We start from the raw sequence: 15,778 nt of genomic DNA, 5'->3' as shown, positions 1-15,778 counted from the left end.
CCTTTTAGCACACTAGGGGGAAAAAAAAAACAACCTAATTTCCCTTCAACGCTTCTATTGTCTGCAGAATTTCACTTTAGTTTTGTACTTATTTTACTTCATCAGCAATTCCTGTTGTCTTCACCAGTTTTTTATAATTCTTTACAGATTTCCCCAGGGCTAGACCCTGTTAGGGAAAAGAAAAACTCCAGGAGACTACACTAGATTATTCTCTAATTTTTTTAGTGTGCCCTTACTCACACTGTATCTTCTATTATTTCTTTGCTTCCCTTTTGACTGTGGTATTTTTAGTCCTTAGAAATGCCTTCCTATTCCTTGGGTTTTCCTTAAAGAACTTGAAATTATTCTGTCGTAGTTTTAGTGTCCTCTAGCTGTAGGTGTGAATTCTTGTGGGCACCCATAACAGTCCTGTTTTACACATTTGAACACTGGGACAACATAAGACCATTATGCCCATTGATTTAGAAATATTAGCTGGTTCCCATTTTCCCTTCATCTCTGGTGCATTCTTATAGACACAATTTTGCATGTAAGACTTTTATACTTCTAGTGTAGAAAAACTTGTGTACATACTATCAGATCAATGTGTTGATCTTTAAATTCCACCCAAAACCATGTATATTATGAAGTGAAACATGTAAAGTGTGCACAGGACCAGCCTTCTATCCTATTAGCTGGCAAAGCCAAGAACACAAATTTACACTTACAGACCATAAAACACACAATGCCACTGAAACTACCCTTTGGTGTGGATAAGGGGGAAATCAGGATCCAGCTGACATATTTTGCAATGTTTGCAGGACGACATTTGCCAATGTAAACCTGACAGGTTTACAGGAGTAGTTCACTGGAAACAGTTTCTCTTTGCTATAAATGGTGCCTTTATTGAAAATCTTCTCTCTTTACCTTTTTAATTCTGGACTATTTATACTACCTGACCATCCTTTTCCTTTTTGTAACACATTACTTCAGCTGCAGAAAAAATGAAAAATGATAGGCAAATAATATTATTCCAAGAATACTGAAATATTATTCCTTGTAATGAACGAGTTCCTTTTAAAATGTGCAGAGATTTTCAATTTTGTTATAAATAAGCTTGTATTTTAATGGTCATATGCAGAAATTTTCTGCTTATGCTTCTAAGTTTGGAAACTTATTTGAGAGAGTAACTTGGCAAAAAATAAATATAGAAACAAGACTACGTGAGAGGTGATTGCTGGCAAACCTCGTAGTCCAACATAGAACACAAAATAGGAAGCCCTGTTCACTGAAAAAGCTGGATGCTGCTGATCCCTTCAGTTGTCTGTGCTGCTGTATGGACACTGCCTTGTCTTTCAGGACACTTTGGCAAGAGCTGAAGTCTGGCTTAGAGAGGAATAAATGTACCCTAAATTGTCCCAAATGGAATAGTCTAATATCCCAGAGAATATTTACCTCTAATATGAAGTTCTGTATGCCATCAGCTACTCTTCTCTGGCATTAATGTAATAAAGAAAAAAATGAATAATAATAATAATAAAAAAGATCCTCTCACAATCTGAATTTTTCATCCATCAAATCAGAGAAGTAACCATCAGTTCTGCATCCTGCAGAGAATCTTGCAGGTAAGACTTTATAGTTTAAAATAACTTGTAGGGAATTCTGCTTCTATTTTTCTACAGACTTCGTTGTGACCTGTACAGTTCTCTGCACTGGATTTTCTTTCCCCTTCAGAGTGATGAAAGCAGTAAGTACAGTTGTTGAAAATGAATGCCTTAAAAAATGTTGCTAGTCATTAATGATAATTTATGCATATAAATGTCACAGTGTTTGGATGCGGAATTTTCGTTCAGGCCTGGTTTTGCCAGTATATAAATTTTAAGGTGTTTAGGAAAGCTATATTGTCTTTTGAAAAAAAAACAGTAACTGTATATGTATAAAAAAATATATATATCTAGATATAGGAAATACAAGAATTGTTGTGTGTAGTCTCAACAGGATTAAGTACTATCCCAAACATGTTTCAAAATGCCACTGCTTACTATTTTACAAAAGGGAATATCAGAAGCTCTGCTGCTTCTGAACTACTGTTCTCTGAGTTTAAAGAGGGATTGTTAGGCCCTGGATCTATGCCTGAGGGTTTGTTTTGTTTTGCTTTGTTTTGTTTTTCTTTTTTTTTTTTTTCGTTATCATCAAAGGGTGTGATCATTAATCCCAGTTAAACAAGACGTCAGCGTGTTCCACAGAATTAAAGGCTGAACTGGGATTCAGGGGAGAGGTGGCCTGCTCTTGCTTCTGCTGGTGAGGTGACATGTCACAAGGGTCATGCTGGCAGAGTTTCTCCTTCTTTTCACCTATCAATTTGATACGAGCTTGAGAGCTGTAACTATGCCTCCCTACACGTTTTTCAATACGCTGAGCCAATGTAGCAAGCAATCTCTGGGGAAAAATACCACAAGCAGTGCATTTTTACAGAATAAAGAGTGTATTTATGTGTATTATAGTTATATATTTAACATCTTTTTACAGTAAAGTCAACTAGTGGGAGCTTCTGCACAAAATTAAGCTTTAGATATCTAGCAATAATTAAATTTCTGAAGATCAATAGAAGATTAGTTTAAGAGAGAGACAGACAGCTGATATAAACCATATGATCCCTGCAAAGAGTGCACTTAATTGAAGAGGAAAGACCTGTAACGTGGAAGTGGATGCCTTGGGACAGCTATATCTGGTGACATAACACCACAACCAGATGATTGCACAGTACAACATGTGGCAAAAGCCAGTGCGTAGGGCACCGCCAGTACACTGTATGTGGGAACAAAAATGGACTCACAGAGAACACAACACTTTCAAGAGTGCCTACAGCACTAAAGGACACCAAATCCCACTGATCTTGAACAAGGCTTAGATCACGCCATTGTCTTCATTTGATTGTCTCAATCCTTTTTCTTGAAGCTGGTTTGTGCAAAGATCAGTCAGGTCGATATCTGTATTTGTGGCTGGAGTTAAATGTGTCCCATGCTCTGTTTCACTGTCGGGATATACCCTTGAACTCCTCTGTTACTTACACACTTTACCATCAAATATGTTGTAGGAATCTTGAGCAGATCTAAACTGCTGATCAGTCATGCTATGCCTGACATCAACTACAGAAGGATATTTGCACAGAAAATACTGAGCAGACATATAACAATAAAGGAATGCCCATCATTCAGCAAGGCTTTACCTGCTATGCGTAATATCGAAGAGAGATTTGGGAAGAACGGGAAGGTTGAAAGGAAGGGCAACTAATATCAAGTAGCTTAGTTCTTGCGTTATGAATGGAAGCAATGGAAAGTATGGAAAGCCATGAAAAGTATTTATCACAAAACAGGAACTTTCAGGTCTGATTATGTTGCCCCTCATAACTGTGAAATTCTAGAACAGATGTCCCACAGGAGAGCTACTGCAGGAAAGGAATTAATAGAGGGCATGAATGAAGTACTTGTGCTTCAAAGAGCAAGGGGACAAACCCAGCCCCCTAGGACTGTTTTTTTTTTCAAATTGTGTGACTGTTTGAAGAGGAAAATGAATTTCCAGTCAGATGGAACAGAGTCAGGGATGTTTAAGGGGAATATCTGGTCTTTTTTTTTCCTCCATATGGCTGAGCAATGATTCAAAGTAAATGACATGAATAGGAACAACTAGTGTGTGTGTTTAACAAGTGATTAGGAGAGAAAACAGCAACCAACAAAGCCAGGGAGGTAGAGGAGACAGGTATGCATATACAACGTATCTCACGTGACTACAGTTCATGTTAAAAAATTGGAGTCTTCTGTTGGTACTGATATCAGGTGCTCAGTATATGAAGAAAAAGGTCTATTTGATTTCTTGCCTCAATAAGCTGCACCATGGTCATAGTTTGCTTGGGCAGTATATACTCCTTTCAGTCATCAACAGTGAAGACAGTAACTAATGATCCTGTAGAAGGAAACTTGTGTTTCTGTTCTGATCTTGAAAAACCCCCAACCCAGTACATTCTACATCTTTTGTCCTATTTTCATTTCACCTTGCACACCACTCAGGGATCAGTACTCTCTTCCTTCAGTAATGAAGTTCCAGGTCAGTCCTCCTTCTCCTTCCATGTCACTTTCACACTGATGACAATTTCTACTACAATGTCAGCCCTGCACAGATACCACTGCTGAGCTGGGGAACAGTACAGCACAATGAGGTGCACACCTAGATCAAAGTCTGTGGATCAACTGCACAGGATCGGGATGTTTTCCTCTTGGGATACTAGAATGCAGGGAGGTCTGTCCTCTATCTGTAAGTGAGCAAGGACGGTAAGCAAAGGGTACTTCCACTTATCATTGTAGCGACTCTATTTGACTGCCTCTTTTACCTTTCCTGGTTGCTGTCAGGGATTGCAGATGGTGAGTGCTGGGTTTCCATTCGTCTTGCTGTGTTTGGGTTGCTGCCTAGGGGAGATCTCTTTTACAGAGGTCTCTTCTGTCCTTTTTTCCCTTGATAGAATGAGTGTTCCCTACGTTCATACATGGCTGTTGTTAAGGAAGAAGGAAGAGTCCTTTCACATGCCAAAACTGAGGCTTCCTTTGTTGGGGGGAGACTTTCCTGTATATTCTGCAGGAGGCTTTGCCTAAATGAAGGGCTGACTATAAAGACTGTGGAGGCATTGATCCTCCTTCAGAACAGAAGGGACAGAGCAGGGTTACCCTGCTTTTTCAGTGACTCCCTTATCATCACTGAGGGCCTCCATCCCTCCATAGAATCACAGAATGGGTAAGGCTGGAAGGGACCTCTGGACATCACCTTGTCCAAGTCTCCTGCTTAAGCAGAGCCACCCAGAGCAGGATGCCCTGGACCATGTCCACAAGGCTTTTGAATATGTCCAAGGAGGTAGTCTCCAGAACCTCCCTGGGCAACTTGTGCAGCATTTGCTCACCCCCCCACTGAAAAAGTATTTCCTGATGTTCAGAGAGACCCTCCTGTGTTTCAGTTTGTGCCCATTGCTTCTGCCCCTGTCACTGGGCACCACCAAAAAGAGCCTGTCCTATTTGCACCTTCCCTTCAGGTATTGGTACCATATTGATGAGATCCCTCTGAGCCTTCCCTTCTCCAGGCTGAACAGTCCCAGCTGTCTCAGCCTTTCCTCATGTGAAAGACGCTCCAGTTCCTTCATCATCTTCATGTCCCTACGCTGGATACTCTCCAGTAGCTCAACACCTCTCTTGTACTGGGGCGGTCAAAACTGGACCCAGTAGCCCAGATGTGGCCTCAGCAGTACTGAATAGAAGGGAGGGATCATCTCCCTTTACCTGCTGGCAATATGTTGCCTAAGGCAGCCCAAGATATCATTCACCTCTTTTGTGGCAAGAGCACATGGCTGGCTCATATTCCACCAGGACTCATAGGTCCTGCTCTCCAAAACTGCTTTCCAGCCAGTCATCCCCCAGGCTGTGCTGGTGCCTGGGTTGGACTTTGCCCTTCCCCGTGTTGAACTTGCTCTCCCGGGTGTCCCCTGGCACACAGGCCGCCTGTGTCCAGTACAGAGGGGCAGCGGGAGCTGCGGGAACACTTCCCCAGAGCTGCGGCTCCCGCGGCCGCCCGGTTCCCTCTTCCCCCTCCACCGGCTGCAGCCTCGCCCGCCCCACCGCACTCCTGGGACAGCGACCGGCTCCCGGTCCCGCCCGGCGGCTGCGCCGCGCCCCCTGCCCCGCCACACGACGACACCCGCCGGCGGGGGCGGGAGGGCGGAGGGTGAGCCGGTACACGCTGCGGAGCGCCGGCAGTCCGGCTCGCCCCTCGCACACACACACTCACATACATACACTCACACAGACACACGCACTCACACGCACACCGCCCGGCCGACGGGAGCCGGGGCCGCTCGCAGGACGCCCGCCCATGGCTGACAGGAGCCTGATCGAGGGCGACGAGCCCTTGCCGCGCCGGGAGGAGGCTCCGGAGTGGGGCTACGAGGAAGGTGAGGAGCGGGCGGCGTCTCCGGCGGGGAGAAACTTTGCCGGGGGAAGAGGAGGTGGTGGCGGTGGGAGGATTTCGGTGGCGGAGCGGAGGGAAATTCGCCCCCCGGCCGCCGCCAGCCACGGGAAGCGGGGAAGCGCCGGCCCGCGGCGGGGGGCCGGTCCGTCACCGCCCGCGGGAGAGCAGCGCCGCGGGGCCGCCCGGTAGCGGTCGGCGGGGCCGGAGGGACGAGGTGCGGGGAGCGGCCGCCCCTTCCCGCACCGGTGGGCAGCGGCGGGGCGGCCAGTGCGGGCGGAGAGGGTCCGGCTGGCGGGGCAGCCGGGTCTCCCCGTAACAGCCTTCCCTTGTGTCTCAGGAGTGGAGTGGGGGCTCATTTTCCCTGATGCTAACGGGGAGTACCAGTCGCCCATTAACCTGAACTCGAGAGAAGCTAAATATGATCCCTCGCTCCTGGAAGTGCGTTTGTCACCAAACTACGTCGTGTGTCGTGACTGTGAAGTGATCAACGACGGGCATTCGATCCAGATTGCCCTGAAGTCAAAATCAGGTAACGCGGCCTTTGCTTTCCCTGCTAAAGATTATCTTGCCTTCAGAGTGTACATGTATCCCGGCGCACTGGAACAGCAGCTGTGCCCAGCAGCGAGTGATTGTGCTCACTGGGCACTAAAGGACACCAAATCCCACTGATGTTCAACAAAGCTTAGATGATGCCACTTGATGCCACAAATCTCCATTTGATTGTCTCAATCCTTTTTCTTGAAGCTGGTTTGTGCAAAGGTTGGTCAGGTCAATATCTGCATTTGGGGCTGGTCAGACTGGTGCTGTTGACTTCAGTAGAAAAAGGAATAAGCTTGCAATGAGAGCTCCAAGTTTTGACGCCGAACTGAATGGTCAGTCAGATTGCTTCAAAGCATGTCCAGAATTTCCTCTTGTGGTGGTGTCCTCCAGTTCACCGGCATCAACAGTTGTCTGCATTCAGAAGCCGTCCAGACTATTACTCAGCCACTGTCATGCCAACCTGACAAAATTTGCCCTTGGTCCAAAGACTATGCAATTTAAAAGAGCATCTTCTATAAATTTGGGTGGCATGTGAATACAAACTACAGAATTGGGCGGCTTTAGATACTCCAGGTATACATGCTTACAGTATTGATGAAGAGCAGGTAGCAAGGCAGTCCGCATTTCTTAAAACATTTTTTGCTCTCATTCATCAAATAAGAATTAGAAGCAAATAACAAAAGAAACAATTCCAACTTAAGTCAAATCACAGTATCTTATTCTGACCTTTCATCTAGACAAGCTATTCTGTATGAAGGAGACAAGTGTCAAGAAAGTAGGAAGAAAAAAAGTCCTTTGTGCTTTCCAGCACTGTGGTAGTTCTTACCATGTGTTTGGAAGAGCATCCAAGTTATTCTAACCACTCTTAGCTAGTAATAGCCTTTGGGGGGCATTTAAGCAGCTGAACATTGTCAAACCACGAGACATTCCACTTGTGTTTCCTTCTGAGATCCCATTAGTCCTGGGAGTGAGGGACTCAGTCCAGTTCTACACTGAATTTTTAAAGAAGGAAGGGTTTGTTATTTTAATAATGGTACTTTTCTTTATAATTTCCTTTCCACGATGAATTCTGTTTTTTTTTTTCCACAGAATTTTGCAGGTTTTCAATAGAACAGAAATTTTGTACTTCCAGTCAGCTTTACTGCCTTCGTCAGGAGCAAAACTCTTTTCCAAAGAAGTCAGGTTCTGTCTGCAGGGTCAGGAAGGTTCTTGAATTCTGCCGTGGAGGGAGTGAGAGTGACCGAAAACGCTGTCATCACTTGCATGCCACAATGCAACTGTTCAACCCTACCTTTCCGAAGGGCAGTTTGTAACTCAGAAGTAATAGTTAATAGGATGGGACCAGCACACCTAAATGCATGTGCAAAAACCATTGGAGACTTAGAAGGAAAGACTTGATTGTAGTGTGATGCCAGACTGATGAGTCTTGAAATATGAGAAAATGTGAAATAGAATAAAAGCTTATGACTGAAGTATGGAATTATGATTTAGGAAATCTTGTTTTAGTTTCAGCTTTTCCATAGATTTCAGGTTACATAATTTCCCATTTCCCATTTGTAAACTGGGGATAATTTTTCCGTTTTTGGGAGGGAGAAGACAACATTTGTTAACCCTGCCAAGAGGAGAAAAGAGTTAATAAGCTGTGTTTGACCTAGTATTCTGGCAAATTTTCAGGGATTGCGGAAACTCCTGCAGCTTCTTTTCCTCACGAGGGATCTCTGATGACAAATCCATTTAGCCAGATTATTTTAATGGGAACTGTTGAGCGCTAAATGCTTTTGAAACTCTGTGCAATTATGTGCAAGAGATCCTCATCTTCTGTAATGTTAACAGTCAAAGAAAAACTTATTTGTGGAAAAAAGTAAACTGATTAAGACACATATTTAAAAATCAATTTGTCATTACTGGTGATTGGTTTTATCCTTTAATTCAGGACATGCAGTCCATCTGGAATTCCCAAATCCTTATTATTTAATTGCAAACATTTTCGCAGGCTGCTTCAAGTTTGATCATTGTACATATGTTATGCGTTAGGTGGAAGAAGCATGACCAACTCTGTAACGCAATTGTATATTTAAAAATGCTTTAGAGGATATCCTGTTAACAGAGGGACTTCTCTTAAGACAGCAGTGGGTTGCACAGTGGATGATGGTTTCAGAATAATTTTCTAATGCAGATCAATTATTGCTGAAAGGCAAAGCAAAGTTAAATGTGTTTCATGCATTGACAAGGATCAAGATTGGATGAAAGGCAAAGGGAGGATAAACGTGCTTCAATGCTTTGAAATACTTTTATCATTATATCAATGTTGTAATTTAAGCCTCAGAAATAAACTCTTTGAAGCTCCTGCAGATCCAGAACTACATCATATAGATAATATCAGTTCTAGTTACACTTTCTGTAAGAGCAACATTTTAAAACAGAGGAAAAAAATGCTTCATTTTCCTAAGAAACAGCACTAATTAAGTATCATGTTTCTTTCTATTTGTCCAGATTTCCCTAAATACTTTTAATTGGTTGTTTCCCCACAATGTTCATCAGATCTGTAGATTTTCCCTGTAGGATATAGATATAGATAGAATACAGATAAAACAAGTTTAAGAAGCAAATCTGATCTGTAACTATATTCCAGACATTTCATTTTAGAAACCCTAATGGCTGTTAGATTAGTTTTGAAGAATTATTAAAGGAGGATTAATCAGTATATTTTACTTTTTTCTCCAACGTAATTGCTTATGAAAACCATAACTGATCAGTATCCTTTCAGATTTTTAATAGTTCTGTACTTTTGTTTTTATGTTTGTACAGTTGCTGAATTATGTTTTTAGTGTTTCACTATGTGTTGTGCTCCAAACAAAGACTGTTTACTTTGTGTGTCAAAATAACTTTGTATTATGGAACTGTAATTCCTTGAAGCCATAGGTTATGCAGTTAAATAATCCTAATCAATTAGCAGAGATTGTAAAAGATTCATTCAAAGTCTATGAAATGTAAGCTAGATTTAATGGATTCTAGGGAAGATTGTAATTGCCCTTAAGTAAAATCTGACCTTGCCTAGGAGCCAGTATTCAATTATTTCAGTGGGAAGTTGCCTACAGGTTATGATCTGAAGCATATTCACAAATCCCTGGGCAAAATGCTTCCGTTGATTAATTCCAAAGTAGATTGGGCCTCGCGAGGTACAGTTGAGTGCTTTTACTACTTATGGTGGAAGTCTCTATTAATGCAAAAGTACGGAGCTGTTATATGATTTTTTTGTGTATGTTGCAATTGAGGATAGATGCTTTTAAGAAATTCCTGCTGTTTACATAACTGAAGGAAAAAAACAAGTCATGGCTGCCTAGAAGCTGTTTTTAAGTAGATGAGGTATGTTGTTGCTCCTGTGTGTAGGTTTGATTATATGTGGACATGAAGGCATTCTGTATTGCAGAAGCCTGACAGGTGGTATATGACTGAACACCTAGCAGAATATTGGTATTCAAAAGTTTTCTGTCAGTTTCTGTGACTCACAGCAAATAACAGGTGATGGAGATTAAGCATTCGGACAAGCTGGAGGTAGTTACCAGTTCAATTCAGAGACCTCGCCATCTGTTTAGAGCACACAGCTACTGTCTTGATAGGAGCAATAAACACATTCACTCTTCTGGCTGATAAAGGTACAGTGTGTTTATTTTGTGTTGTGACCAGCTGTTCTGCCTCATAAAACAGTGCCTAAAGTTGCCTTCTGTACTTGCACTGTACTTCAAAAGTAAAGATGTCAAGTCTGTCAATTTTTCTCCTCTCTAGTACCGCTGATAATAAAGAAGCTTGCAACAATCTCCCCATTGTATTTGGAGAGTATGTTCAGTGGCTTGTCTGCTTTGGAAAGTCAAGTTCATTACCATTTGTCTTCTTTCACAGTGTTAATAGGGGGGCCATTACCTCGAGGACATGAGTTTGAACTACACGATGTTCGATTTCACTGGGGGAGAGAAAACCAGCGTGGTTCTGAGCACACGGTTAATTTTAAGGCCTTTCCCATGGAGGTAAGAGTGACACTGCATTGCATAACACCTGCTAAACAGAAAAGATTTTATTTCATAGCCTGGATTCCTGGTAGTTCAAAAGAGAGTTTCTTTGAGCTCAGCATTTTATTGCTTTATATTTCAACCACAAAGCTATCTTGCTGAGGTGTGCTTTAGTGCAGGTAAATTAGGATATGCATCTGGAATAGAATGCCTCCAGCACTCATCACATTGTGTGATTAATTGGTCATAAAGTTAACTTGCAGAATTATTAACTTCTGTCTTAATAATATTAGTGTTCTAACAAGATCTGCTGTTTCAACACTTCCTATGTCACCTTGACTAATAGCTATAGATGGGGAGAACTAGCCACTGGAAATATTTCCATGGTGAATAATAACAACTTAGGTAAATTTGGAGTAAGTGTGGAGCAATTTGTTCGTGAAATAGCTTTACATACCTGAAAATTGAAGATTATACGATATTCAAGGGTATGTTCTGTAATATCTCAGTGAATTACAAAATTTTGAAACACAAAGTCATAATTCAGCCTGAAAACATTCAGCTGTTCATGGGTATCAGTCTGGGCTCCTAGGCAACCCAAAATGCTGGGACCTACTTTTCCTGCCCCCCAGTTCATCATGTTCACTTTCCACTGTACCATTCCTTACACTTGTAAAGTGGCCTGGAGTATCCCTTAGACCCTGTGCTACAAGACTGGTTTTAACAGATGCCAACCCTGATGTTCGGTGACTTCAGCTTTGCATCTTTTATTTGTTGTGCGCTATTGGTTTCAAAGAAACTCAAGATTTTTTCAGAGTTCTTTGGGTTATTTTTGCCATGTCTACCTACCTACCTACCTATCTACCTACCTACCTATCTACCTATCTACCTATCTATCTTTTTATCTATCAGTCAATCATAATCCCTCATGAGTCTGAAACTCTGTTGCTGTTTTCTTTCTGTTGTTTGGTGCTAGGAAATTTGTTATTGTAGCGTTATATTAATGAATGCCAGACTACTGGAACAGAACTGCTTTACAGAGAAGGGTATAAAGAGATTAGAGCAACTACTGCAGAGCTAAGTGTAAAAAGCCTGTGCACTTACACCATCAATCTAATTCTTAGGATTGTTCAGGTACTTTCTTTAAGAGTTGTGGGTCAGATCTTGGTCTCTGCTGTTTGCTATTTTTGCATTGTTCATTGAAAAAACCCTTTAAGTGACTCACAGAGGCTTTGCAGGTTGATTAGAGGCAGATTCTGGCAACTCAGGAGAAGACTCTTCAACCAAAGGGAAGTACAGGAACCACCTCTGCATCCTGGTTACCTGGCATAGGATATAAAATGTGGGCAGTAAGATCTTCAGGATACTGCAGTGTTCCTCTGAGGCAGATAGTAGCTTGTTCATTATGAAACAGCCCTGCTTAGTGCTTTTCCTCAAGGTTGATTCAGCATGTGGTGATCAAGAAATACTGATATGAACTATGTCAAGAACTATACGTGGAAGTCTATGAGGTTCTCCTGTCTCCTTTTTTTTAACAATCACTTTGCGAACAGTCTTGGTGGTGTATGGTAACAGTCTGTTGATGATCTGTAGAAACCCCAGAATTCTCTACTCCAAATCAGTCCAGAGAAAAATATACTTGACCCAGATATGCAAAACAACAAACTTAGTCAGTCATGAAGGGATTTCATTCTTCGCTTACTTTAAAAGCAGCATGGCAGCTGCACAAACAGAATTCTGGCACAATTGAAGAACGTCACCTGGAGGTGCACAGGCTGGTGATATCCTGTCTCTTGCATCTAAGCAGCTTTTAGCTAGACAGATCTCCAAGAAATAATTACTGATGCAAAAATTCTGTAGCAGAAAAAAATTGACTTAAAGATCCTTATGCAGGTGGTGTCTTCTGGCAGAAAATGACAGCAGAGCTTGTCGTATCCAAGGTCAGTTGCACACAGGTGTATTCGTTAAGTCAGTTCATCATCTTCTGCCCCATGTTGCAAGTAAGGGATGGGCAGTTTGTTTGATGGCTGAGCTGCATTTCCTTCTGCTATATGCACAAAGAGCTGCTCTATTAAATCCATCTCCAGTTGTCCAAATCAAATATTATACCCGAGCAAAAATGAAACAGGTGCTTGTGACCACTATAAATGTTTATGAAATGCATCTGAGACTCCAGAATTGAAGATTTTCGGTTTCCATTCCAGGGATTGCTGCCCCTCACCCCTTGGCTTCTTTTTTTTTTTTTTTTTTTTGGTGGAGAACAATCCCTTTGATCAAGGGACCAGGAAATCTATTTTCTTAACTGTTAACATTAGCATTAGTTAATACAGTTGTTGGAAATCAGCTTATTCTGAACGTATATTTGGCTTGATTTTCGCTGGCTTTGTTAGTTACTGAACACAAACAGCGCTGGGTGCCTATTTTGGCTATATTCAAGCAGTTTGAAGTAGTTTGTGCACTTGTCCTGTACTAAATGCAATGTAAGCTGTCAGTTTTTTGTGCACAAATGCATGCCTAGGAATACATTGAACACCAAGTGTGTAAGTTGGGATCTTGTGCCAGTGGAACAAATCTAGTAGGACATTTTCCTAAGAAACTAGAAAAGATGTACAAAGCAAGTGATGGGGATTTTAAATTCTCCTCTCTTTATGGGAGAAAGACAAGTCAAGGGGATAATCAGTAATATGAAAACATAGGTGCTTGGTTTAAGCATGTACATTAACAATACAACCAACTAGGTCCAGATTATATACTCCATTACACTATTACTGTAACACCTGAGCAGTTCTACAGATATCAACTTTGACTTTGAAGAGATCTATTCGAGATTACTGTCTAAGACTCTTTATTGACTAGAGCAGTAGTCTTTTTTTTTTTAGGACTGGAGACTGTAAGGCTTTATTTTATTACATTGGATCAAATGGTTGTGGAACAGCTTCAGATTATCAGTTTAATGGGCTTTTTAAAGCCTGACTTTAAAAAGGAGTGTTATTTTTCAAAATTTGGAAGAGCACGCTTCAGTTACTTCCATAGTCACTTCACCTTTGATACCATAACTGCTTTTATAGAAATTAGGCAATATCCTGTATTAGTTGGGTAATATCCTGTGTATCTTAGTTCAAAAATCTATTATTTCTTACTAGACAGCTGGTTAGGATGTATAGGTTCTTGGTGAATTAGGTTGGACTACTAAACTTATGTAACCTCTGGAACAGGTTCTTGAAATAATTCACACTGTTGAAAAAAAGTTGTTCATGTGGCTTTGAGGCTGAGTTCACCGTTATTTTTGTTATTATACGAAGTTCAGCAAAGATGTGTTTTCCAGTTTCCTTGACTGAAGAAACCAGAATGTTGACACTAATACAACAGTGTTATAATTTTCACTGAAACATCTGTGTTTGCAATCAGTCAGGAAAGCAGGACAAAATAAATAGTTGTCAAAGGTAAATACTGTAGCACATCTTTTTAAACAGAGGAGAAGCAGAGGGCTTTATGTATCGGTACAATATTCCTCTCTCTGTTCCATGAAAACAAGAGCATGAAGTCTGTTCTTGCCTTTTGGCCAGAAATTGGAAGGAGACATTTGTACAACCTTCTCCAGAGATCTTTCTCACCAAGTGCTTCTGCTGCACATAAACAGTGTTCCTTTGCCTTTTGGCCAAAGTTATTCTGGCCACCATTTGTGCTAAATATTTAGTCATGGTCTTAATATTGAGAGACTGTTTCTTGCCAGCAAATGAAACAAGGTACCAAAGATTAGATTGTGCTTTATTGCACACATTTCCACAGGGCAGTAAAATCCACACCCACATGTGAGTTACCCGAACCTGATTTAGGTGTAAGAGAGGAACTATTTGACATCTTTATTGCTCTTTTTCATGACTAGAGTATGGATTAGAGAAGGAGGAAGAACAAATGAAGAACTAAGAAAGCTCTGACTCTCTCCCTTACCTTTGATAGATAAGAGGGAGATAGAGTGGGACAGAAACAGCAAATGACTGCTGTTTATTTTTGTTATTAACAAAGTTAAAATAGAGGTAGCTAAAAATGGAGGCCCATTGTACCTGATCTCTGTATAAACACAGCATATTATAGTATCAGGCAAAATCAATTTACAGTCAAAAAAGTCAGGAAAGACAACATGAGAAAATGGGCTGTATGATGGCTTCAGTGCTGTTTTATGAGAAGAAAAAAAGTTTTCACTGTTTCTACAGTGAAGAGAAATGGAATATTATGCCTTAAAGATGTCTCTTCCTCCTAGTTAATCAAGTGGTGGTGTGACCAAAGGCACAATCTGGCCATGAGAGAACAGTTGTTTCCAGGCTCCTGCTCTGAAATAAACTGTATCTGAGAAAATAAAAAGGTTCCTTTCACCACTCATAATATGACCAGGAGGATAATTCTCTGTAATCTATCCTCTTTAAAATGTAGGATTATATTAGCTGTGAACCATGTGAAAACTCTCAGTAGAAGAGGATTGGCAGAAAATCCTTAAAAAAAATGTTTCCAAGATGTGCAGGAAGATTAATAACTGTATTATTGTCTGTCCTACAGTTTTGAGTAGAACAGAAGAAAATCCAGTTGCCTGAAGGGCCAGAATCGGTTCTGTACAGAGAAAAAAGATGTTCCTTTCTATTGTGTAAGGAAGAGCAGGCTAATTCATTCTGTAGACTCAGAGTTACTGAAATACCTGCTGCAGTAATGTTAAATATAATACAAAAAACCATATCCTACCCTCTATCTGATTTAAACCATTAAGTTTTCCTTTGTTCATGTACCTGCCTAAGGATATCATCAAACAGAGTTAAGAGCTTTAGGGCCTCAGGTTAGGCTGTTAATATTAAGTTCACCTACTCAAGTCTTTACAGTCTTGGTGTGGGAATTTCTCTGTGCCCTTCTCTGAAATCAGATACCTGCACACTGTGCATCCTCTTTCTGTCATTTCTTGATAGGAGGTGTCATGCTTTCATCACAGAAATTTTATTCTTTGCCAGCTTTTAATATTCTTTGCCAACGTTATTTAATCTTGCTGTTTTAATCAGTTTCTTATTAGCTTGTTATCAAATTATTTCGGTTAAAAATATGGAACAGTATTTGTAATGATGATGGAAGGCGTGGGAGATCGTGTGCCTCTCCCTCCTAACCCAGAATCTTACACACTGCATGGGGGCTGGATTGGTGTGAACAGCAAGCAGGATTTAATCCATAATGACAGTAGTTTCTAATATGTGAGTTCAGTTCGGGTA

At 41.2% G+C, this 15,778-nt stretch overlaps 1 protein-coding gene across 4 annotated transcripts in view; it reads left to right on the top strand.

Annotated features, from left to right (window-relative positions):
- Positions 1 to 5,559: 5,559 nt before the first annotated feature.
- Positions 5,560 to 15,778, top strand: part of CA8 (carbonic anhydrase 8) — a 67,623-nt gene continuing 57,404 nt past the window's right edge. For 3 of the 4 annotated variants that reach the window (XM_065053623.1, XM_065053622.1, XM_065053624.1), the window contains exons 1-3: positions 5,560 to 5,968; positions 6,323 to 6,514; positions 10,426 to 10,550. In XM_065053623.1, coding sequence (XP_064909695.1) covers positions 5,890 to 5,968; positions 6,323 to 6,514; positions 10,426 to 10,550 — 396 coding nt within the window. In that variant the 5' untranslated portion in view covers positions 5,560 to 5,889. The remainder of the gene's footprint in view (positions 5,969 to 6,322; positions 6,515 to 10,425; positions 10,551 to 15,778) is intronic. The other variant, XM_065053621.1, reaches the window with a different exon arrangement.

This window comes from Columba livia, chromosome 2, assembly GCF_036013475.1.
Source record: "Columba livia isolate bColLiv1 breed racing homer chromosome 2, bColLiv1.pat.W.v2, whole genome shotgun sequence".
Classification (NCBI taxonomy): domain Eukaryota; kingdom Metazoa; phylum Chordata; class Aves; order Columbiformes; family Columbidae; genus Columba; species Columba livia.
The sequence above is the reverse complement of the archived record's forward strand: the minus strand, read 5'-3'. Positions and strand labels throughout refer to the sequence as shown.